This window comes from Castor canadensis, chromosome 15 (assembly GCF_047511655.1).
Source record: "Castor canadensis chromosome 15, mCasCan1.hap1v2, whole genome shotgun sequence".
Taxonomy (NCBI): domain Eukaryota; kingdom Metazoa; phylum Chordata; class Mammalia; order Rodentia; family Castoridae; genus Castor; species Castor canadensis.
Genome location: NC_133400.1, coordinates 100,981,909 through 101,003,552, shown reverse-complemented (window position 1 = coordinate 101,003,552; position 21,644 = coordinate 100,981,909). Strand labels below are relative to the sequence as shown.

Below are 21,644 nucleotides of genomic sequence, written 5' to 3'. Positions count from 1 at the left end.
GAGTTGGGTGTCCCAAGAAAATGAAGGGAATCTGAGAGGCAGACACAAGAGCACCAGGTTGGCACCGGCCTGCCTCTCTTGGGCTGTATCACTGTAGATGTGGCCATGGTCCTGCACTTCCAGCCAGGATGGACATCAGGCAATCCAGGGTCTTCAGTGATGGTCTCAGAGATAAGTGGACGAGGGGCTGATACAGACGGGCGTTGGTTGTTACAGAATTTTTCTTTGTCCTTCTTTCCTATATTTCTTCTGCTTCAGCCCTAGTGAATATTGCACAGCACCATCATTTGGGCGTGGTACAGGTAGGGCTGTAGCTCTGCATGGCAGTCAGACCACACACATAGCTTGTCTCTGTCCCTAACACATAGGACTGTTACTGGTAAAATTCTTGGTTGTAATATGGAGCAAGCCCAGAACAAAGAATTACCATGATTATTTATTCACTCTTTCCTCTACTTGGAAAGTGTTTATCAACAGCTGCTAGTACAATGCCTTAGGCTAGGCTTTTGGAGAATGTATTGGTTAGCACAGGCTGGTAACAAACAGCAACATCGTATCAGAAGCACAAGCAACAAAGTTGTATTTCAAAATTCACAGAGGTGGGAGGTGGGGAGGGTTTCTTCTGTTCCAGGGAGTCACTCAAGAGGAACTGGAACTGAGGTACAGAATCGTAAGACAAGGCAGAGACACCAGGGAGTCCTCCAAAAGCAGTCACATGCACACAGCCACCTATCACTTCCCCTGCACCCCATGTAGAACAAGGAGAGGAGACATGTGATCCCCTATGTGCCAGAGCAGTGCAGACCCAAAGCAGGGAGAGAACCAGCATTTCCTACACAGATACAAAAAAGCTTCTACCCTGCAGATGCTCAAGGTCCAATGGAAGGCAGAGACAAGACAAAAACACTCAGAAAAGCTGTACAGGGTGGGGTAAGGATTAAGACAGTTCTTGCAGGTCCTTTCTTCCACAGGTCAGAACAAAGTCCTTGCAATCATCCTGTGATTTGTTAGCAAATACTGTTGACTGCATCTTTAGCCATCTTCTGGGGATGTCCAGATATGTCCCTCTTTACCTCCTCTCTGCTGCCACTGGACCCTCTTAACGCAAGCTCCTGTCATCTCCTTCCCGGGTCCTTCCCCACCTCCCACAGGACCTCCTCTCCTGCCCTTGTCCACAGTAGCCAGAAGGAAACTCAAAACATACATCAGGTCATGTGCTCTGCTGCTTAAGCTCTCCGTGGACTCTGCATGACCCTCAGAGTAAAGCTAGGACTTTTAAGTGGTCTCCACCTCTTTATGACTCACCCTCATCACCTGTCTGACCTCATCTCTGTCTCAGACCCAGTGCCTTGGTCCACCTTGCAATACCAGGAGCCCTGCTGTCAGAGTTCCACAGTGCTGTCTCTGAGGCTGGAGTGCTTTCCTCCATACAGGACCACTTTCATCTCTTTGCTTCAGTGTTTAGAACGGTGCCTTTCACCCTCTACCAGTGCTTCTTACTCCCTTCGTTCAATGCTTTTTTCCCACTGTACCCCTCACTTTCTAAGGCACTGTAGAACTTACTTCATGTGTTTATCCTTTGTCTAGTGTGTAAGTGGAGAGGGCTAAGCATTTTCTACTGTGTTTACAGCACCTGACTCCTGAAAGGCCTTTGGAGATATTTGTTGAGTGGCTCTAGATAGAAAAGCAGATTCAGCGCAAACCGGCCAGGTAGAGAAAGGCATAGACGGGGAGGTGACACCTGAGTGAGATGTTGATGGGAATGCAGGTGGGAGCCGGGCAGAGGATGGGAGGTTGGAATTTTCCATGGAGCAAGCTGTTTAGTCCCTTCATGGATAGTTTGGCTGAGAATCCCTTTTTGGGAAATCTCTGGCCTCTCGTTGGGGAGAAAATGTTGATGAAGGAGCACATTGGGAATACTGAGACGGGTTGGAGCATGGAGTCTGTGTGTGGGCTGTACAGCCCAGTGCCTTTTCTGTTGTAGAAATGCTTGAACCTCAGGACTTCTCACAAGAACCGCTTCCTGCCCATTTCCCTGCCGGGCCGAGGCTCCTGCCCATCTCCTCTTGGCTCCTCCTCCAGTTTTGCTGTTTACCTTCATCATTTCATTCACATTTCACCATTTCAGAGCAGAGGCAATTTGGCCAGGAAATCTTATTCCTTCTTACCATGCCCCCCTTCTCCTTCATGCACATAAAGGAACACTGAATTGTTTTTGTTTAATACCGTTCTCTTTGGGGAGTTTCATGCTCAGATTACACTTTTCTTCATAGAACTTCTTCTGTTTTTTTTGGACAAACAAATGCATCTGACATTGGAAAAATGGAAAAACATTTGTGTTTTTTTTTTTTAAGAGAATGGAGAGAGTCACTTTTGAAATAGTTTCTAGACATTCTTAGCTTTTGCAAAATGAGCTTGCTTGAATGTTGTTGTGACTTGGTTTTCATTTCTTTTCCTTCAAACCAACACAGATAACATCCTTAAGATTAAAGCTTCAGAAACTTCAAGAAAAAGCCATTGAGGATGGTGATTATGGTTCAGGTGAGATTTAAGTTGTTAGTAGATTTTTCTCCCTCCCCCTTGAATCCTGTTTTCCCTTCTCTCCCTCCCCATCTCTGCCTCCCACACCCCCGATGGGTTATGCAGTAAACATCTCTGCTCATCTCCACCCAGGAGCCGCTGAGCTTGGCACCGCTGTGATGGTGAGGGTTTTGAAACCATTTATGACCATTAATCTGTTGGGTCAGAGATCTGACTTAATGATTTTCCCGAACAGGGAGAGAACCTGCACAATAAAAACTGCACTTGCCATCTACTTCCGATGGTTAGTGTGTCTACAATTCATTCATTCACTGAAAGTATTTGCAGGGTAGAGTATGGTGGCTCATGTCTGTAATCCTGTCTACTTGGGAAGCTGAGATCGGGAGGATTGCAGTTTGAGGCCAGCCTGGGTAAACAAAAATTGCAAGAACCTATCACAACCTATGGCTGGGCATGGTTAGGGAAGCAGAAATAGGAGGAAGGAGGTCCAGGCTGGCTTGGGCATAAAGTGAGGCCCTATCTCAAAAATAACCAAAGGCAAAAGAGCTGAGGAGTGAGAGAAGAGTACCTGCCTAGCAAGTGCAAGGCCCTGAGTTCAAATCCCAGTACTGCCCCCCCCCCAAGTATTTGGTGGACACCTGTGATGTGCAGCGTTACGCAGCACAATAGGAAAGACGGGTAGACTTTGCCTCGGGGCACCAGTAATAGAAGCCCTCATGGAGCTCTGGCTTCATTCCTTAGGCCCATGGTAGAACTGGATGAGTTTGAGAGATGTCAGGCAGTGCCAAAGGGGACAAACCCTCCTCACAGTCACAGCCTAAAATACCCACAATAGAAAGGGAAAGTTACAACATGACACCGGAAGATAGCAATGTTTAGAGGCAGAAAATACAATTAAAATGAGGCACCCAAGCAGGAGTTGGGCCAGACACTGATGGGTTCCCGTCCACAGTAATGGGGATAGAGGACGCTGTCTGTGTGGTGCCTGGGAAGAATTTTGAACTCTGCAGGAGCCAACTGCATTTCTGCTGGTGTGGAGATAAAAGAGAGAGGGCAGAGAATGCCCTCATGGAGATCTGCAGGTTGGCAGAGCTCCCGGGGATGGCTAGATGTGGACACCCAGGATGGACCTGGAAATAGGATGCAGAGTCCAGGACTCGTGGCTTCCACTTTCTGAGTGTCGACGTTCTTGGCCTGCATTTTGGTATTTCCACTGGATTTGTCACGCACGGCAGGAATGGAACAAATGATTTCCCAAAGGGGGTTGATAGCTTAGTCTAAGAAATATGCAGAGCTTAAGCTGTGTCTGCAGTTGGGTTTGGAGAGTGACAGGATGTGGGGGAGGGGAGGGCCTTGGGGACAGTGGTGGGATCTTTACACTCGCCCATGGCTCTTTGTAGAGAACCTCAACTTCATATTCATGCTGGGTGAGGACAGGGTGGAGGATGAGATGCCCGAGGGTGGAGGCAAGTCTGAGGTGGGGGAAGCACCCCTCAGTGATGGCTGCTTCAGACCTAAGCACAGTTGTGGACGGAGAGCAGCTGAGCCATTCCTGGGCCAGCGCTCACTGCTGATTGTGTCTGTGAGAGACGATTAAACCTGGTTTTGCACTCTGCACTGTTGTACTTTGCTGTGACCACATCCTGGTCTCTCCATCTTTAACCACACTGTTTTCACTGCCATACATCTTTAGCCACACTTAAGGCTTACAACACCAGTGGAAAGCAGGTCCTCTTATTTGCTTTTTCTATGACCTGGTGGACTTTCTGGACTTGGTTCTCTCATAGGCTTCATTGAACGAGGACTCACTTTATTGTTTCCTTCCAGTATCTCTGCCTGCTCAGGGAAAAAGGTTACAGGAAGATGCACACAGAAAAGTGAGGCTGCGGGCATCTTTACTCAGTGCTTGGCCTGATTGGTTCTTATTTGTGTGCCCCAGGCTACCGGATCAGAGTATTTGAGGGAGCCCACTCTGTTTTCTCTGGCCTTTTAGGTAACCAAGGGGCACTGAGATTTGAAGAAACACAGGAAGGGGCTTTCTCATAAAGGGCTGGGCCTGGAGCAGCAGCTGTCTAGTCTTGAGGACAGATCCGGACCGGGGCCATGTGTCTGCTCATCCATGGGGTGCCTGTGGAATGGACAAGTCACATGCTGCCCTCTTTCTGTTTAAATTTCCCAAACCCACAAGGCTGGCTCAGTGTGTGAAGAGATAAGTGTCCTTGTAGTATGTGCAGCTGGCCCTTTGCAGGCTCTTGGTAAGCATTGTAAGAAGGAATGAGATGAGTTGCTGTCTGCAGGCAGAGGTAGATTGGGACAGGCTGCTTCTTGCTCAGCTGCAGAAGCCAGCCTGGTGAGGCGCAGGTTCTGTGCAGAATTTGGCTTATGTGGAAAGCTGAGCATTTGCATGTCTCATGGTGCTTTTCAGACGTGACTTGTGTGGCCCCCACCTCACCTGGGTGGGTGGATCCTAGCCAAGTAGGTCTGGGGCAGGTCTAGAGATGCTCCCAAGTAATACTCGGACTGCTGGCCTGCGAACCACACTTTGGGTGGAGATGAGACATGAGGAAGTAAATGTCGCCATTTAAAGACACACAGAATGTCCTCAAGTTCTCATCCCCAGGGTGGACAGTCCAGGAAGGGGATAGCACAAGACCAGCCATGATAAAACCTTCAAATAGAGACAAAGGGAGTTGAGTCCCAAGTGGGGCCTTTCTCCTGCTGGAGGCGGGGCAGGGAAGAAGCAGAGCTGCAGAGGGTGCGGTTCAGATGGGGCCATGATGGAACCTGTGTCTACATGAATGGGTGTCCTACGGAGGCAAACATGCCAGGCTTGGTTATCCTGGTTTGGGGAGTGGAAGGAGAACATGAATGGGGCAGAAGGAGTTTGGGACGTAGAGGGCTGAAGATGATTCTGAAGAAGAAGAGAGAGAAAGCCTTCTTACCATGACATCTCCCACCTCTCCGTGGGAGACAGCTCTGCTGTTTTGTGACCTTCAGCCTTGTTCACAGAGAGGGTTAAGGTTTGATTCCCAGCTAACTATTTAATCTTTCCTCTTAAAACGGTTGTTTACAAATATGGCAGCCGTTCCTCTTGCATAAGGGCAGTGATACGGTACTTTGCTCCTTGTTCTGGTCCACGCATCATTGGACAGCTAATTTGTTTTTATAAACTGTCCAGGCATTTAATTAAATCTTGCATCCTAGCTAATGCAAATTCACAGCCATTCAGTTCCAACATGCTCTGGACGGCAGGGGAAACACATGGGTCCCTCATGTTAGCCAGCTGTCCTGCTCTCTCTGCCTGGTGGCTGACCAGGCCCCAATTCCCACATCAGTGAGAACCTCACGTGTGGCGTGAGGACATGGCCATCTTTGGGAGATGAACCATGACTCATTTTACTTAGGGAGAAAGAAAACACTTCATGGTTTATAACTACTTAAGGTTCATGTGGCCGACCCCCAGCAGACCCAGGGGCATCTGTGACAGAGGTGGACCATGCCATGAGGAGTCCTCTCCTCTGCTCTGACAGGTGCTGGTCTCTGGGGTCTCAGGCAGAGCATAGGATAGGATCAGGTCCTTGATTTGGGGTGAAGCAGCCTGTGGGGCCCAGCCTTCCCCCGCTCTGCCTCAGTGGCCATTACTGTGAGGTCCTGCACCAGTCGTTTCAATGTTCTTATCGAAAAGAAAGGTGGCCAACTAGGTGAAGGTGGCAGGGCATGTGCTCAGAGTCAGGACTCTGGAGATATAAATAAGAAACAGAGAAGAAGAGATCTCATGATCTTCCAGGCATGAGATACCTCCAACCCCACAATTGAAGTTCCATTTAGGTCTACTGTTCTGTGTGGACACTCGTCAGACAGTTCTGTGCCATTGGAGCCATTGCACATTGGTGTTCTGGTGCTCAGTCTCTTGGTTAATAGGAAAATTAACCATTAATTAAATGGGTGCTGACACTTTGCTTTGCAAGGCCGGGGATGGGTGGGTTTAGAATGTCCAACCAGGATCCATGGCCTGCGTTTGTCCTGTTGTCCTCTGCAGCTCTGACCTCCCACACTCAGCCTTCACCTGGACTTGTCACTGGCCTCTTATGGGTCCCCGGCTCTGTGTTGCTGTCCTCTCCCATTCTCTCTCACGTGGCCCCAGTCTTTCTCCTACAGTGTACGTGGGATCACGGAGTCCACATCACCTCTCACCATGGTCAGTGTCATCTCCAGGACAGGTGTTGAGCTGGGCCCCCACGACATTGCTCTGTTTCCTCACTTCTTCTCTTGCCCCCTCCCACTCCTGGTTGCTCCTGAGGGTGCTGTGCCCCACCCCCACTATTCTGCACCCCTGGTGCACCTGTCACCCTTTCTCATCTTAGGTCTTGTGGGGTCCTTGTGCCCTTTCAGGGGGCACTCTGTGTACTTGTGTGTCCCCATCATATTACCACAGCTTTAGTACAGCTTTTGGCTATTCCCTAGCTGAGCTTCCTGGGTGAAGAAAGAGTATTTTTCTAATTTTATTTACTTTTTATTTTCTAAAGACAAAATAATCTAATAAATGTAAATTCAATAAATCTAGAAGATAGGGTTTTTTTTTTAATTAACAACTCTTGGGTCAGGCTTGGTGGTTTATGACTAATCCTGGCTGCTTGGGAGGTAGAGATTGGGAGGATCTTCGTTCAAGGCCAGCCCAGTCAAAAAGTTAGTGAGGCCCCCATCTCAATCAACAGGCTGGGCATGGTGACATATGCCTGTGATCTCAGCTACACAGGAGGTGTAGATAGGAGGGTTGAAGTCTGAGGCCAGCCCTGGGCGAAAATGTGAGAACCTACCTGAAAAATAACTAAAGCAAAAAAGGTCTGGGAGTGTGGTTCAAATGGTAGAGCACCTGCTTAGTAAGCATAAGGCCCTGAGTTCAAATTAGCAAATAAAAAAATACCAAACAAAATTAAATTAACAACTCTTTATCTGTCTGATTTTACCTTTATGCCAGCACCTAGCACAGGGCTGGTCAAAGTCTCTTCTCCCGAAATGACTACAAATCACATGTCATCTACAGACGGTGATCCCTGTCCCTGACGTGCCTATTAGCAGAGGTAATTCTCGGTGAAAACCTGACAAAGGAGCCAGGCTCGGCCACGTGTTAGCCGTACACGCTTGGGCAAGGCACGTGGTTTTCCTGACTCCGTTTTCCCATCGGTCAGTGCGACAACAGGGCTGTCTAACTAAATGGGATGGTACAAGGTAAATATTGGGGTTAAATATTACTCCAGGTGAGCATTATCAACTCCCATCCTGCTCACCAGTAAAGCTCTTAGATATTTTGCGTCTACACCAGTAGGCCTTGTAACCTCCCATCTTTGTATTTTGCTGTTCAGGTTTGTTTGCAAACACCTGAGAGTGTCTAGTTCAGTGCCCTGTGAGAGCATCGAGAAGTCGTGGGGGGACTGCCATTTCGTGGACAGTTACTTCCGTCATTGCCACACATGGGGTGGAGTAAACTTCAGCATCTGATGACAGTGACCTGGTGGGAGGGACGATTTTTTCATGAGATTTTATTCTGTGTGTCAGCTGTCAGCTGCCCCTGGCAGGACTTTGGTGTTGGAGAGGACAGAATGGAGGCCGCCCCGTGAGGCATGGAACACGGGATTTCTACACCCCTGGTGTTGGACACAAGGGACTTCCACACCCTGTGGTCGCTGGATACTACAGCTCCCTAACTTGCTGCCCCACACTCAATGTAATTAGTTCCCTGGTTGAGTTGGGGTTTTTTTGGCAGCACTAGGGTTTGAACTCAGGGCCTCATGCTTGCTAGGCGGGTGCTCTTCCATTTGAGCCATGTCTCCGGCCCCCGTGGAGTCATTTTTAAGTGAGATTTGCTCACAATGAATTTTTGTTGCCAAGGCATTGGTCCTTCTGCCTCGCCTATCCACATCTGCCGGACTTTCCACCCTTGCTGGCCATCTGCCATCTCAGGCTGTTCTCTCTCCTCCCCACAGCTCTGCTGTGGCCTTTCTCTAAACTCTCTCTCTCTTTGGCCTTTTCTAAACTTGCTCCCTTACCTTGTTTTTCCACCACTGGGAAAGGCTCTCCTCATGAGGGCAGCTCTGCCCCTCTGTCCTCCGTCTCCAGGATGGGGTTCTGGGCACTGGGGTGGGAAATCAGGGGTCCCTGTTAGCGCTGAGGGTTTGGTGAAGGAAACTTCTCCAAGAGCCACTTCCCCCAGAGTGCCCTCGTTCTGACGCTCACTGCGTGGACAGCCACAGTCATTCCCTTCGGGGAGCCTTGGGAGGGTTACGTTTTTATTTGGGATAGAGGAAAAGTGTTAGTTCCGTAATTACAAGAACTAAACACGGAGGCAGGCCTGTCATAGGGCCCTGCTCCTTCCAGAGCCAGGTCTGTGGGATGGGAGAAACCAAGTGGCGTCCATGGTGCCTGCCCCACCTGCCTGCTGTGCCCACTGCGACCCAGGAGAGAAGCGGTGAGGACAGCTGCTGGAGGGACCACGTTAGCACCTGAGTCAGGGTGGCCTTTGGTTCAGGAGTTACGGTAAGGTTTTCTGCTTTTTAACTTTGTCTACACTGTAAATTAAAAAAGTTTTAATTATTTTGGCAGTACTGGGGCTTGAACTCAGGGTCTCAGTCTTGCTGGGTGGACGCTGTACCACTTGAGCCACACCACCAGCCATTTTTTGCTTTATTTTTTCAGGTAGGGTCTCCAGATTTTGTCCTGGGCCAATCTCACACCATGCTACACCTATGCCTCCCCCATAGCTGGAGGCGCCCACGCCCAGCTCGTTTGTTGAAATGGGGTATTACTGACTTTTTGCCTGGGCTGGTCTTGAACCTCAACTCTCTCAATCCCCACCTCTGGAGTAGCTGGCATTACAGGCGTGAACCACCTGGCTAAGAGTTTTTGAGACAGAAAAAATCAGAAGGAAATATTCAAAAATATGCTGTGAAAAGTTGGAAATCTGTAATATTCTTGGTGCCACCTGGCTTCTTGCTCCAAATAAGTACATCTCACTGGGGTTAACAGAGCACATTTATGGGGTCAGGAACACACAAGCACCTTTGAAATCGGAGTCTGTCTACATCAAATAATAGGTGTTTTCCTTATGGGCCTGGTGTAAGGAAACGCTCACTATGTCATATGCGCTTGGGCAGCAAGCTTGGCAGTGGGGATGGTGACATGCAGAGCTCGCTGTCCTGTAAGAGCTCATCCCAAAAAGGTTTCTGTGGATTAGCACTGGAGGCCTCCCGCAGTCCACTGACTGACCTGTAGGTACGGGGGTGCTCTGCTGTCTACGTTCTGTTCTGCACATTCTCCCTTGCACCATTCCTATGTAGGGTAATGCTAAAAGAATTTCAGCCAATGTAAGATAACACTGAAGAATTTCAGTGACGTATCACGATACCTGACTTCAAACTATATTACAAAGCAATAACAATAAAAACAGCATGGTACTGGCACAAAAACAGACATGAAGACCAGTGGAACAGAATAGAGGACCCAGATATGAAGCCACACAACTATAACCAACTTGTCTTTGACAAAGGTGCTAAAAATATACGATGGAGAAATAGCAGCCCTTCAACAAAAACTGCTGGGAAAACTGGTTAGCAGTCTGCAAAAAACTGAAACTAGATCAATGTTTATCACCCTATACCAATATTAACTCAAAATGGATCAAGGATCTTAATATCAGACCCCAAACTCTAAAGTTGATACAAGAAAGAGTAGGAAATACTCTGGAGTTAGTAGGTATAGGTAACAACTTTCTCAACGAAACCCCAGCAGCACAGCAACTAAGAGATAGCATAGATAAATGGGACCTCATAAAGCTAAAAAGCTTCTGTTCATCAAAAGAAATAGTCTCTAAACTGAAGAGAACACCCACAGAGTGGGAGAAAATATTTGCCAACTATACATCAGACAAAGGACTGATAACCAGAATATATAGGGAACTTAAAAAACTAAATTCTCCCAAAACTAATGAACCAATAAAGAAATGGGCAAGTGAACTAAACAGAACTTTCTCAAAAGAAGAAATTCAAATGGCCAAAAAACACATGAAAAAATGCTCACCATCTCTTAACAATAAAGGAAATGCAAATTAAAACCACACTAAGATTCCACCTCACCCCTGTTAGAATAGCCATCATCAGCAACACCACAGGTGTTGGCGAGGATGCGGGAAAAAGGAACCCTCTTACACTGCTGGTGGGAATGTAAACTAGTACAGCCACTCTGGAAAAAAATTTGGAGGCTACTTAAAAAGCTAAACATTGATCTACCATTTGATCCAGAAATACCACTCTTGGGGATATACCCAAAAGACTGTGACACAGGTTACTCCAGAGGCACCTGCACACCCATGTTTATTGCGGCACTATTCACAATAGCCAAGTTATGGAAACAGCCAAGATGCCCCAGCACTGACGAATGGATTAAGAAAATGTGGTATCTATACACAATGGAATTTTATGCACCCATGAAGAAAAACGAAATGTTATCATTCGCTGGTAAATGGATGGAACTGGAGAACATCATTCTGAGTGAGGTTAGCCTGGCCCAAAAGACCAAAAATCGTATGTTCTCCCTCATATGTGGACATTAGATCAAGGGCAAACACAACAAGGGGATTGGACTATGAGGACATGATAAAAGCGAGAGCACACAAGGGAGGGGTGAGGATAGGTAAGACACCTAAAAAACTAGCTAGCATTTGTTGCCCTTAACGCAGAGAAACTAAAGCAGATACCTTAAAAGCAACTGAGGCCAATAGGAAAAGGGGCACAGGAACTAGAGAAAAGGTTAGACCAAAAAGAATTAACCTAGAAGGTAACACCCACGCACAGGAAATCAATGTGAGTCAATGCCCTGTATAGCTATCCTTATCTCAACCAGCAAAAACCCTTGTTCCTTCCTGTTATTGCTTATACTCTCTCTACAACAAAATTAGAGATAAGGGCAAAATAGTTTCTGCTGGGTATTGAGGGGGTGGGGGGGAGAGGGAGGGGGCGGAGTGGGTGGTAAGGGAGGGGGTGGGGCAGGGGGGAGAAATGACCCAAGTGTTGTATGCACATATGAATAATAAACAATAAAAATAAATAAAAGTGGTGTTGGTCTCCATCATTTGAATGGATGTAACCTTTTGCTAATGGTCCTAACTGGCATTTTGAAAAATACAGCTGTGGTCCTTCAGCTGGCCCTGCCCTCAGCCAGCCAGCACGCTGCAGAATGAAACAGGCACAGGCAGGGGTGGGCTGCAGCACCTCTGACCTGGGACTGCCTGTAAGGTGGAAACCCTTGTAAAGTGGAAGTGACAGCAGGTCCCTGACCTCCAACAGAAGGGAGGGGAGAATGGAGCTTTGCTACTCTGTCTTGTTCCTTGCTGCCCTCATCTCTGTCCATCTCAGTGCCCAGGTAAGTGCTGGAGTGACGGTTGTCCCTTCTCAGGGATACCAGGAAAGGAGTATCTCCACACCCTAGGACAGTGTCCTCCATAGCAACCGACATGGTGGGAAGATTCCTACTGTCAAGGGTGTCACTCCAACAGCTCCAGGAGAACAGAAGTTCCACAGGTGGCTGCGGACTGTGGCTCACGCCATGCAGCTCTGTTGCTTTGTCCTAACTCAGGAGGAGGCGTGAGAAACTCAGGAGAGGGAGATTGACTCGAATCGTCTTTCTGAAAATACTGCAAGATACTCTTTCGTCGCCTCTGGTAACACAGGGTCAGCAGTGAGATTTCACCCTTCCTGCAGGAGGCTGGTGTGGGGCAGTGGGACTATTGATTAAGGGAGGGTGTCTGTGTGTGATAGAATCAAGCAAAATAATGATGCACTTATGGCTGTAGTTAATAACATAATTTTCAACCAGCACACCCAAGCCTGCTACCATTTGTCTGCAGGTGCCTGCAAGATAAGACGAACACGTGAAAATGACAATCAATGGAAATGCAGTAACGTGGGTTTGTCTCGTCTTACACCTATTTTTTTTTCCTTCATGGACACCTGTGATTTCATATTGCGAGCTTGTAATGGTCTCCCATTTCCTGTCGCTGAGACTGTTGCTAATGTGTACAGTGGGATCTAGTCACCCACATGCCATGTGCTCCTCAAAGGGCTTTGTGACTTCGGTGCTACCTGTGTGACGGGAGGGACAGGACTGGTTGTACATTTGACATTATGAAGAACATATGCCCTGAGCAAGACCAGCCTTCATCTCCTCCCTGCATGGCAGTCCTGTGTTTGCCCTGAGTGGAGCTGAATCCTCACCATTGGATAAGCAGTCTCTATGCGTCATTTTTACTGTTGTAACAACTGTCATGCTTGCATTTTTTTGAACTTTTTCTGGACATTGTTTTCTCACCGTTTCACAGTGATCCGGTGGTGCGAGTTGGTCTAATATGTTATTCTCATGTGTGAGATGAGTAACTTGAGTGTCAGAGCAATTAGAGGACCTTAGGATTGCAGAGTTGGCTCGGGGAACCAGGACTGAGATCTGGGTGTCCTTGGAGTGACTTGTGAGCCCGGGTGGGCCTGCTGGCTGGGTCTGTGACTTGCTGTCCTAGGGAAGGCATTCAGCTGGCTCTAGAAAGGACCTGTGTGCCCCTCGTGTCTGCATGCTATCGTCATCACGTTTTTGCTCAGGAAAACGATCCTGTGAACACAGTTTTATTTCTGAGATCTGCACGACCTCTGAGGAGTTGGGGTGTGTCTCACTAGTTCTGCAGGGTCCTCTGCATCCTTTGACTCCTCCTTGCTGTTTGGATGTGTAGGTAAAGGAATGGCTGTCTATTTGTCCTCCTTGTCACTGGCTGCTGTCCTGTGATTTCTGTCCATTACATCACCTTGGAATCCAAGCTCACCATTTTATTTTCATTGCCTTGCTTAAGCTAAAAGAAAACAGCTTAATTTCACTTTGTTCCGAGGAACTAATACTCTAGCACGCGGTATTTCTTTTGATTGGATTTCATCCTAAGTGGAAGAGCATAGGCTCCTCTAAGGTTTCTGGGACCATGCTGCTATACCTGGATCCTTTGTGCCACTCAAAGAACATGAGCCACTCGTGTTGTTATGTCACTAGCCAGAGACCAAGTTGTCACAGTCTGCCTGGCTCTGAGCATAACTCTGGTGTGTTCCACGTGACCCTTCCAGAAAGGGACAAACACAAATGTGGCTCTTTAAATCAACAATGCTGGTGGCTGCTCCCCAGTGCACCCTCCCACCCTGAATTCCGTCAGAGATGAATATGCTCAGAGATGGTCCACAAAAACCATTAAGTCCTGAGAGATGATAGGTTGAGTGAACACCATTGAAAGGGTGAGAGCCTGTGGTTTTGAGCACAGACAAGCAGATGCATGCAGCTGTATTTTTATGCAAACACCAGCAGAGGTAATTACCCATGGAAGGTCTATTCGTAGGAGCTAATTGTATGTCCTGACCAGTTTGATAGTGAAAACTGCGTGCAACGAAACCAACAGAGAGAAATAACGAATAGGCATTTGAATCTTTCATATGTATGGTTTCTAAAAGAAACCTTGGTGCAAGGGGTATTTCCTGTGTCTTGAGAGGCACATCCAATGACTAAATGACCCCAAACCTGTCACATTCGTGGAGGAAGGCAGAGGAGCCTAAGAAGGAGAGAATTAAAAAGAGGCCTTTTGGGTTCTGGGCACAGTGGTTCTTGCCTGTAATTCCAGTTACTGGGGAGGTGGAGATCAGGAAGATTAAGGTTCAAGGCTGGCCCAGGCAAGAAGTTAGCAAAACTCCATCTCAACCCATAGGTCAGGCAGGTGGCTCATGCCTATTATCCCAGCTACACGGGAGGAATAATTAGGATAATCTTGGTCTGAGGCTGGACTAGCAAAAGTGTGAGACCTCAAGAGGTCATTCTGCTTTAATCCAGTTTTTAAAAAATATTGATCCTAAAACCTTGCTATATTTTTATGCTAATTTTGTGCATGGAAAGAGCTGTGAATTTTACAAAATTTACAAAAGTTTTATGCACTAAAAGTTACGGATTTTATAGAAGCTTTGCGGATGAAGAACTGTGAATTTTACAAAAGCTTTGGGCATTAAAAGAGCTAAGAATTTTACAAGTTTCCACTTTGACAAAAATGGGAATGCTACTAAAAGATTTAGTCCATCCAGTTTTCTCATAAATTGACTTCTTAGCCACATTTTCAATTTGGCAAATTTTAGCACGCTGACTTAGAAAGGTCCTCAACTTGGGCACAGAAGTGAACACCTGTAATCCAGCACTCAAGGACCATGAGTCCCATGCCTCTCATCTTGCCTCTTGGCATGGCCACAGCTCATGCTATGGTTGCAGCCCTGACCCTGCACTGGGCTGTCAGCACCTGCCAACCGGAAGGTCCCGTTTCACTGTGGGGGAGACCGAGTCTAAGGGAGCTTCTGATTACACAGGCCATGCGGCTCACCAGGAGTGGACTGGGCTCACACCACAGCAGCCTCTTGAGGCTCCGTAAGGAAGATGGATACATGCTCTTAATGGTGAGTTCAATGGCACGGCCAGGGGTGACTGGTGATGCTCACTGGCCATCAGGAAGTGTCTGTGTGCTCGGGGCTTTTCACGTAGCATGCCCTCAGCATTCTCACAACCCCATATCTGCTATTTAGACAGCTCGGAGCTGCAGCAGACAAAGCATACCGTGTTCTCTTGTGTGGAGTCATTTGCTCTGTGTCCTTCCTGACTTGTTCGATCATGCTTCTGGTGGTGTTTCGGCTTTTTCCCTTCATTTTGACTTCTTAGCATTGTAGCAACTTGGAAGTGATTTAAAAAACATTCCCTTTTCTCTGGTAATGCTTTAAACTCATATCGATTAACAAGCAGGTAGAAAGTTGGGTGCTTCTCTTCCTAGAAATCACTAGGGGTGGTGTGAGTTGTGGTAAGAGCAGTGGTGCAGGTGATAGGAGTTATGGAAGTGGTGGGGTGGTGATGGTGATGGTGATGGTGGTGGTGATGGTGGTGGTGATGATGGTGATGGTGGTGGTGGTGATGATGGTGATGGTGGTGGTGGTGATGATGGTGATGGTGGTGGTGGTGGTGATGGTGATGGTGGTGATGATGGTGATGGTGGTGGTGATGATGGTGATGGTGATGGTGGTGGTGGTGATGATGGTGGTGGTGGTGGTGATGGTGGTGGTGATGGTGGTGATGGTGGTGGTGGTGGTGGTGGTGATGGTGGTGATGGTGGTGGTGGTGGTGGTGATGGTGGTGGTGATGGTGGTGATGGAGGTGGTGGTGATGATGGTGATGGTGGTGATGGTGGTGGTGATGGTGGTGGTGGTGGTGATGGTGATGGTGGTGATGGTGGTGGTGGTGATGGTGGTGATGATGGTGATGGTGATGGTGGTGATGGTGGTGGTGGTGGTGGTGGTGGTAGTGATGGTGGTGGTGATGGTGATGGTGGTGGTGGTGGTGGTGATGGTGGTGGTGATGGTGGTGATGGAGGTGGTGATAGGAGTGAAGGTGTTAGTGATGATGGAGGTGGTGGTGATGATGGAGGTGGTGATGGTGGTGATGATAGGAGTAGAGGTGATGGTGATGACGAAGGTGATGGTGGTGATAATGGTGGTAGTATTGGAGATGGTGGTGGTGGTGATGATGGTGGTGGTAGGAGTGCAGGTGGTGGTGGCTGGCTCCATGGGACTGAGGCAGAAATGGACAAACTTATCCCTCTTCCCTGGGACAGTTGCCAGTGGAAACTCCTTGGGCCCTGGTTCTGGTCGTGATCCTGATATGATAGGCAGGTGACCCCATTTCCACAGCATCTGAGAAAATACACTTTAGAAGTAGCTTTTCTGTATTCTGTGAAAATCCAAGGATTTAATCAAAAGTAGCCCAGATTGAGCTGTTGGTTAGTTACATCCCTAGCACCCTGGTGATTGGTGTTTGGTGAAACAAGACTGCCTTCACTTGAAGTGTGGAGAGGAGGCTCGGGGTGACTCTCCACCCCAAAAGTCAAGCCTCTTCTAGAGGCTCTGGATCTGAGGGAATTTGTGTTTCCTAGTGTGTTGTAAACTGCCCGTGAACATTGCTTGCAAGATGCCTATGTGCGGTCTCTCTCTTTCTCTCTCTCTCTCTCTCTCTCTCTCTCTCTCTCTCTCTCACACACACACACACACACACACACACACACGCACACACAGCTTGCTAGTCATGTGACACACCTGAGCACCTGCATGTTTCTTTACCTTTGCTATTTTGGTCACTCACAGTTTAATTATTGTAAATTCCTGCTGAGAAGAACGATGCTTCATACCCCGTGTTCTTCTGAAGTGCGTCAGAGCGGATCAGTGAATTTGTCTCAACCAGGCAGCCGGCTGCGAGCCGAGGAGACAAGCGCCATGGTTAGCTTGTTCTCCAAAGCTGTGTGCCATCCCCAGGGGACTGCGTTTCCCTTCGCACCACATCAGAACGATTACCCAGCCCTTGTCCACACTTTGCAAGCTTAGAAGACATTTCCAGGGATCTGCCTTGGTGTTCACAGCAGGGGTTCGGGACCCTCAGAAGCCAGGCTTCCCCTAAGCAGCTTAGTGTTAAGAATTTGAGGAAACCAAATTACTCTTATGCAGAAATCAAAGCCTAGCATAAGTTAATAACTTTCTAAAATAATAAGCAGCTCAAGATTTCACAGCTGATTTTGTAGGTAGAGAAGTTGAGATAAAATCACTTGTAATCATGCTGACTGATTGCCAAACTGTCGGTTCCTCTTAGGTTTTTTTTTTTTTTAATCCTCGTAATCTTAAAGTATGGGTAATGTACACATATAATTTTGCAACCTGTTTTTATCCTGTATTATTGAAATATTTCTGCACTGCTCTCCTAACTGTCCCTTGCCTCACTGCACACCGTGATCTGGTGTGAGGATGTGCCCAGGTGCACGGGAAGCCAATTCCCCTGCGGTCAGATCCGAGATGTCTTAGCTTTTATGGGGTTCCTGTTTGTTTGTGTGGAGCACTCGGTACTTTGTGTGAGAAAGAGGCAGAGAAAGCGGGAGAGACGCTGAAGTAGTTGAAACTTGTGTAGTGGTTCAAGACATGCGTAGTCAAAAATACGCCACTGGCCCCCTAGAAAGAGCACAGTGTGGAGAACATGGAGTGGGAGCCAGGCAGACCTTGGCCTTATTTCTGAACCCACACAGTTGTGTGACTCACTTAGAAGAATTTCTTCAGTTTTCCATAAGTCTCAGTTTTTCATTCGCCAAGTGGGGGTCCCACGGGGTCACTGTGACAGTGGTGACTGGCATAGGGCATGATGGTGACCCTCATAAAATGGAAGCTGTTTTTCCTTGTCTGCAGAAGCCTCATCCCAGACACTCACTCACTCACCTACTTGCTTCAGTGCCTGCTGTGCGCCCGGCACTGAGCTGGATGCTGGCGAGACAGAGGTGGACACGGCTCAGCCCCACCTGACGACTCCACCGTGTCCAGGACCCAGACCCATGAACAGGCAGACATGGCCCCTGTGTGATGGGGACCAGCAGGAGCAGGTGTGCTTCAGGGCTGGCTGTGGGGAATTTGGAAAGGCCTGGGGCTGGCACTAGAAAAGACGGAGGTTCAAACCCACCTTTATTACTCGCTCACTTTGAGATGGTGGGAAAACCACTGAAATGTTCCGAACTTCACTTTCTACACTTGCAGTTCTACACTGCAGGTTGTTGTGAGCTCAGAAACAATGTACGCTACTAGACACCAAAATGATGATTACGCTTGAAGTCCACAGTGCTCCAATGATGGACCCAACAAACTCCAGTATTCTGACCTCAGGCTGGCTCCGTGTTGCTCAGAATGATCAGAAATATGTTTTATTACAGTCTAATTCTTTGCAAACTGGTCAGCTGTGCATGATATATATGGTGATTTCTCCATAAATTGTGTTGTTTTGCTGTTGTGTGAAAACCAGAGAAAAACGATGCATGAAACTGTTGATGACCGCTCAGACCGAGAGGCCCGAGGATGTCGGTGGCCTCCAGTCTCTAAGAATATGGTTTACACCATGGATTCTGCCACCCCACAGACTGACGGACAGCAGGAATCAAATCTATCTCACAGGGTGTCTTTACGTGTGGTGCCTTGCTGCTTCAAAAATGCTTGCTTGCTTGCTCATTCATAGGTAGAGAAAGCACTTTTGCTTCACTGTGTTTCCATTTTGTAGCTCAAGTAGCAGGCACTTAATACTGGCGTGCTGAGGAATAGCAGGTGACCCTGTATTAAACATTGATGAGGACATTGCAGCAGCGTGAAAAAATACTTTGTTCTCCAGTGCATGATTTTGGTCGTTGTTTGCTACATCTTCCTTGGTTAATTTTGAATTCATTTGTTTATTTTACTATTCAGCTGTTTACAAAGTGCAACCAGTATTTCTTTTCCTTCCTTCCTCCCTCCCTCCCTCTCTCCCTCCCTTCCTTTCTCTTTCTTTCTCTCTCTTTCTTTTCTTCTCTCTCTCCCACCTCCTCCCTCCCTCCCTTTTTTCCTTTCTTTTTGCAGTACTGGGGTTTGAACTCAGGACCTTGCACTTGCTAGGCAAGCGCTCTACCACTGGAGCCACACCCCCAGTCCCTTTTGCTTTGGTTGTTTTTGATAAGGGTCTCGTGTTTATTCCCGCTGAGGAGCTGCGATGACAGGTGTGTCCTACACATACAACTTTCTATTGCATGAAACGCGTCTTTTGAACTTCTTGTCTGGGCTGGCCTTGAACCTTAAGCCTCCTGATCTCTGCCTCCCAAGTAGCTAGGATTATAGGCAGAGCCTCTGTCCCTGTTAGTCAGATGGTCAGTCAGCATTTGGTACCTGCTGTGTGCAGCTCACTGTCCAGGATGCTGGCCTTAACCTTGAGTCACAAACTGAAATCACGTTTAAGATGTCTACAGGAAGACTGTGGGGGTTTGAGAGAGGAGCCAAGGAGAGAAAGTTCTGTTTCCTCTGCCACTGGGACTAGGAGAGGAGGGCTTCTAAAAGCCACAGCTGGATCCGTGCAGCTGAGGGGACTTAGTGTGTGAGCCACAAACATGGCGTCTGTAGTGCTGGGTTGTCTATCTGTGGTCTAAAGGTGAGTTATTTTGATGTACTTCTGCACTCGCACTTAAGTCAGATATAGTACAGACCTCGACTTCTCCCTCATGCCCAGACCCTGACTGGACACATGCCTTCATCACGACCCCTTACCTGGTCATTTGATGACAAACTGCAGCTATGATACCGTCGTCCTGCAGGACTGGGTGTATGTCCCCATACAAGGACACTCCCCCAGGCCATTGACCCGCAGCCTCCAGGTCAACACCGACCCCATGGTGGTCTCCTGTGATGCTCATTCCTCCTGGCATGAGGGCTCCTCTCACCTGGTGCTGTTTTTCATTACTTGTCTGTCCCCTGGGACTTCTATGTCCCCTGAACCTTTGAGGAGGGAAGACCTCGCATGGTGGTCTGTCTGATGACTGCAGCCTGGCTCTGTCTGAAGCTTCCTCATGACAAGAACCTTCTGGAAAAGGTGCTGTGTGTTCTGGGCCCCTGGCGTTGGGTGTCACTCAGGGTGGACCTGTTTTTTTCTCCACAGATGTGCACTTTCATCACCTGGGCAGCCCATGGCTTCCAGATCTCTCTCCACCATACGGTTGCCGTTTTTCCCCTCGTTTACTGTGCCGTCGTTTTTGTTGTTTTGATTCTCGGATGTATCTGGAACCTTCCACAGCAGTACCTAATGGTCCTCTGTGTGATGCTAAATGCTTTGTGTGTTAGCTCAGTGAATTCTCAGAACTTACGGTATAGGCACTTTTATTAACCCCAGGTCACAGATCAGGAAACGAGCTTAGGAAGGTGAAATAACTTAAGGTCAGGCTCAGTTGATGCACAGACTCAGCTTTCTCCACCCCCGTGTACGAGACCTCGGCACATCTTTACTGCTACATTAGAATGATATTAGGCCTTATTTTTTGGACTTTTTTGCTTTTCACCAAAGTTTTGATTTTACAGAGCAGCAAATAAGGTGTTAAGAAATAAACCATTTCAGTGTTGTCCGGGAAGACTCTGCCCGGCCGGGCCCACTGTCACTGTAGGGGTCTGATTAACACTTATATTGAAAGGGCATGTGTACTGTGTAATTTACTGCTTTTTTTTTTTTTTGGTAGTTCTGGGATTTGAACTCAGAGCTTTGTGCTTCCTAGGCAGGTGCTCTACCACTTGAGCCACATCTCCAGCCCTTTTGTTCTGATTATTTTAGACATAGGGTTTGCTTTTTGGCTGGGTTGGCTTGGAACCATGATCCTCCTGATCTCAGGCTCCCGAGTCTCTTGGGATGATAGGCGCACACCAGAGTGCCCAGTAATAAGTTGAGATGGGGTCTTGCTAACTCACTCCCCACCCACGGCCTCAATCCATGATCCTCCCAATCTCAGCCTCCAAAGTAGCTAGAATTCCAGCCATGAGTCACCGACACCCAGTTTACACTGTGTATTGAAAGGCCATGTCTAATTAGCTCCAGCAGGAACTTCTGGAGGAGGTGGGACAGGCAGAGCCCTGGTAGTTGCTTGGGACTCGGTCCTGGACAGGTGACACATTACCAGGATGGATCCTAGGTAAATTCTCTTCGTCTCTGGTTACTGGTTCCAGGGCACTTGGTGAGTTTATGGGAAGATCTCTCAGGTGACAGCCCCAGAGGCAGAGGCTTGCTGCCACACACCTGTTCACTGGCTTTTCCTTCATCCAGGTGTGTGCCATGGGAGAGGGCTGGTGTGAGAGAAGGGTTGTGTAGAGAGGCCTACCATGGTTCACATTGACCTGGCTTTGTTCAGAGCAACAGCTCGTAGAAAAAGGGATTTGATTTAGAATCAAATCCCATAGGAATGGCCTCCTTGGAAATGGCCCAGACAGCAGGGACAGCAGCTTTTGTGATCTCGAGCAGAGCCTCTGGAGAGGGCTATTGTCACGTCATAGGAAAGGGTATGAGTGCTGCACACCAGAGCGGGCAGCAGGGGCTCGTAGGATCTTGGGCCACCCTAAAGCCCTCCCCAGACCCCCGGGGGAGAGGTTCAGGGTGCTGATGCTGCCTGTCAGGGACAGCCAGGAAGGACTAATTCTTGCATCTCTCCA

General features: G+C 48.0%; 1 protein-coding gene across 11 annotated transcripts in view; it reads left to right on the top strand.

Annotated features, from left to right (window-relative positions):
* Positions 1-21,644, top strand: part of Disc1 (DISC1 scaffold protein) — a 247,190-nt gene that overhangs the window by 57,042 nt on the left and 168,504 nt on the right. For all 11 annotated transcript variants that reach the window (XR_012442231.1, XR_012442228.1, XR_012442230.1 and 8 more), the window contains one exon: positions 2,472-2,541. Coding sequence is in view for 6 of the 11 variants with exons in the window: in XM_074056876.1 (XP_073912977.1) it covers positions 2,472-2,541 (70 nt within the window). In the remaining 5 variants the exon portion in view is untranslated. The remainder of the gene's footprint in view (positions 1-2,471; positions 2,542-21,644) is intronic.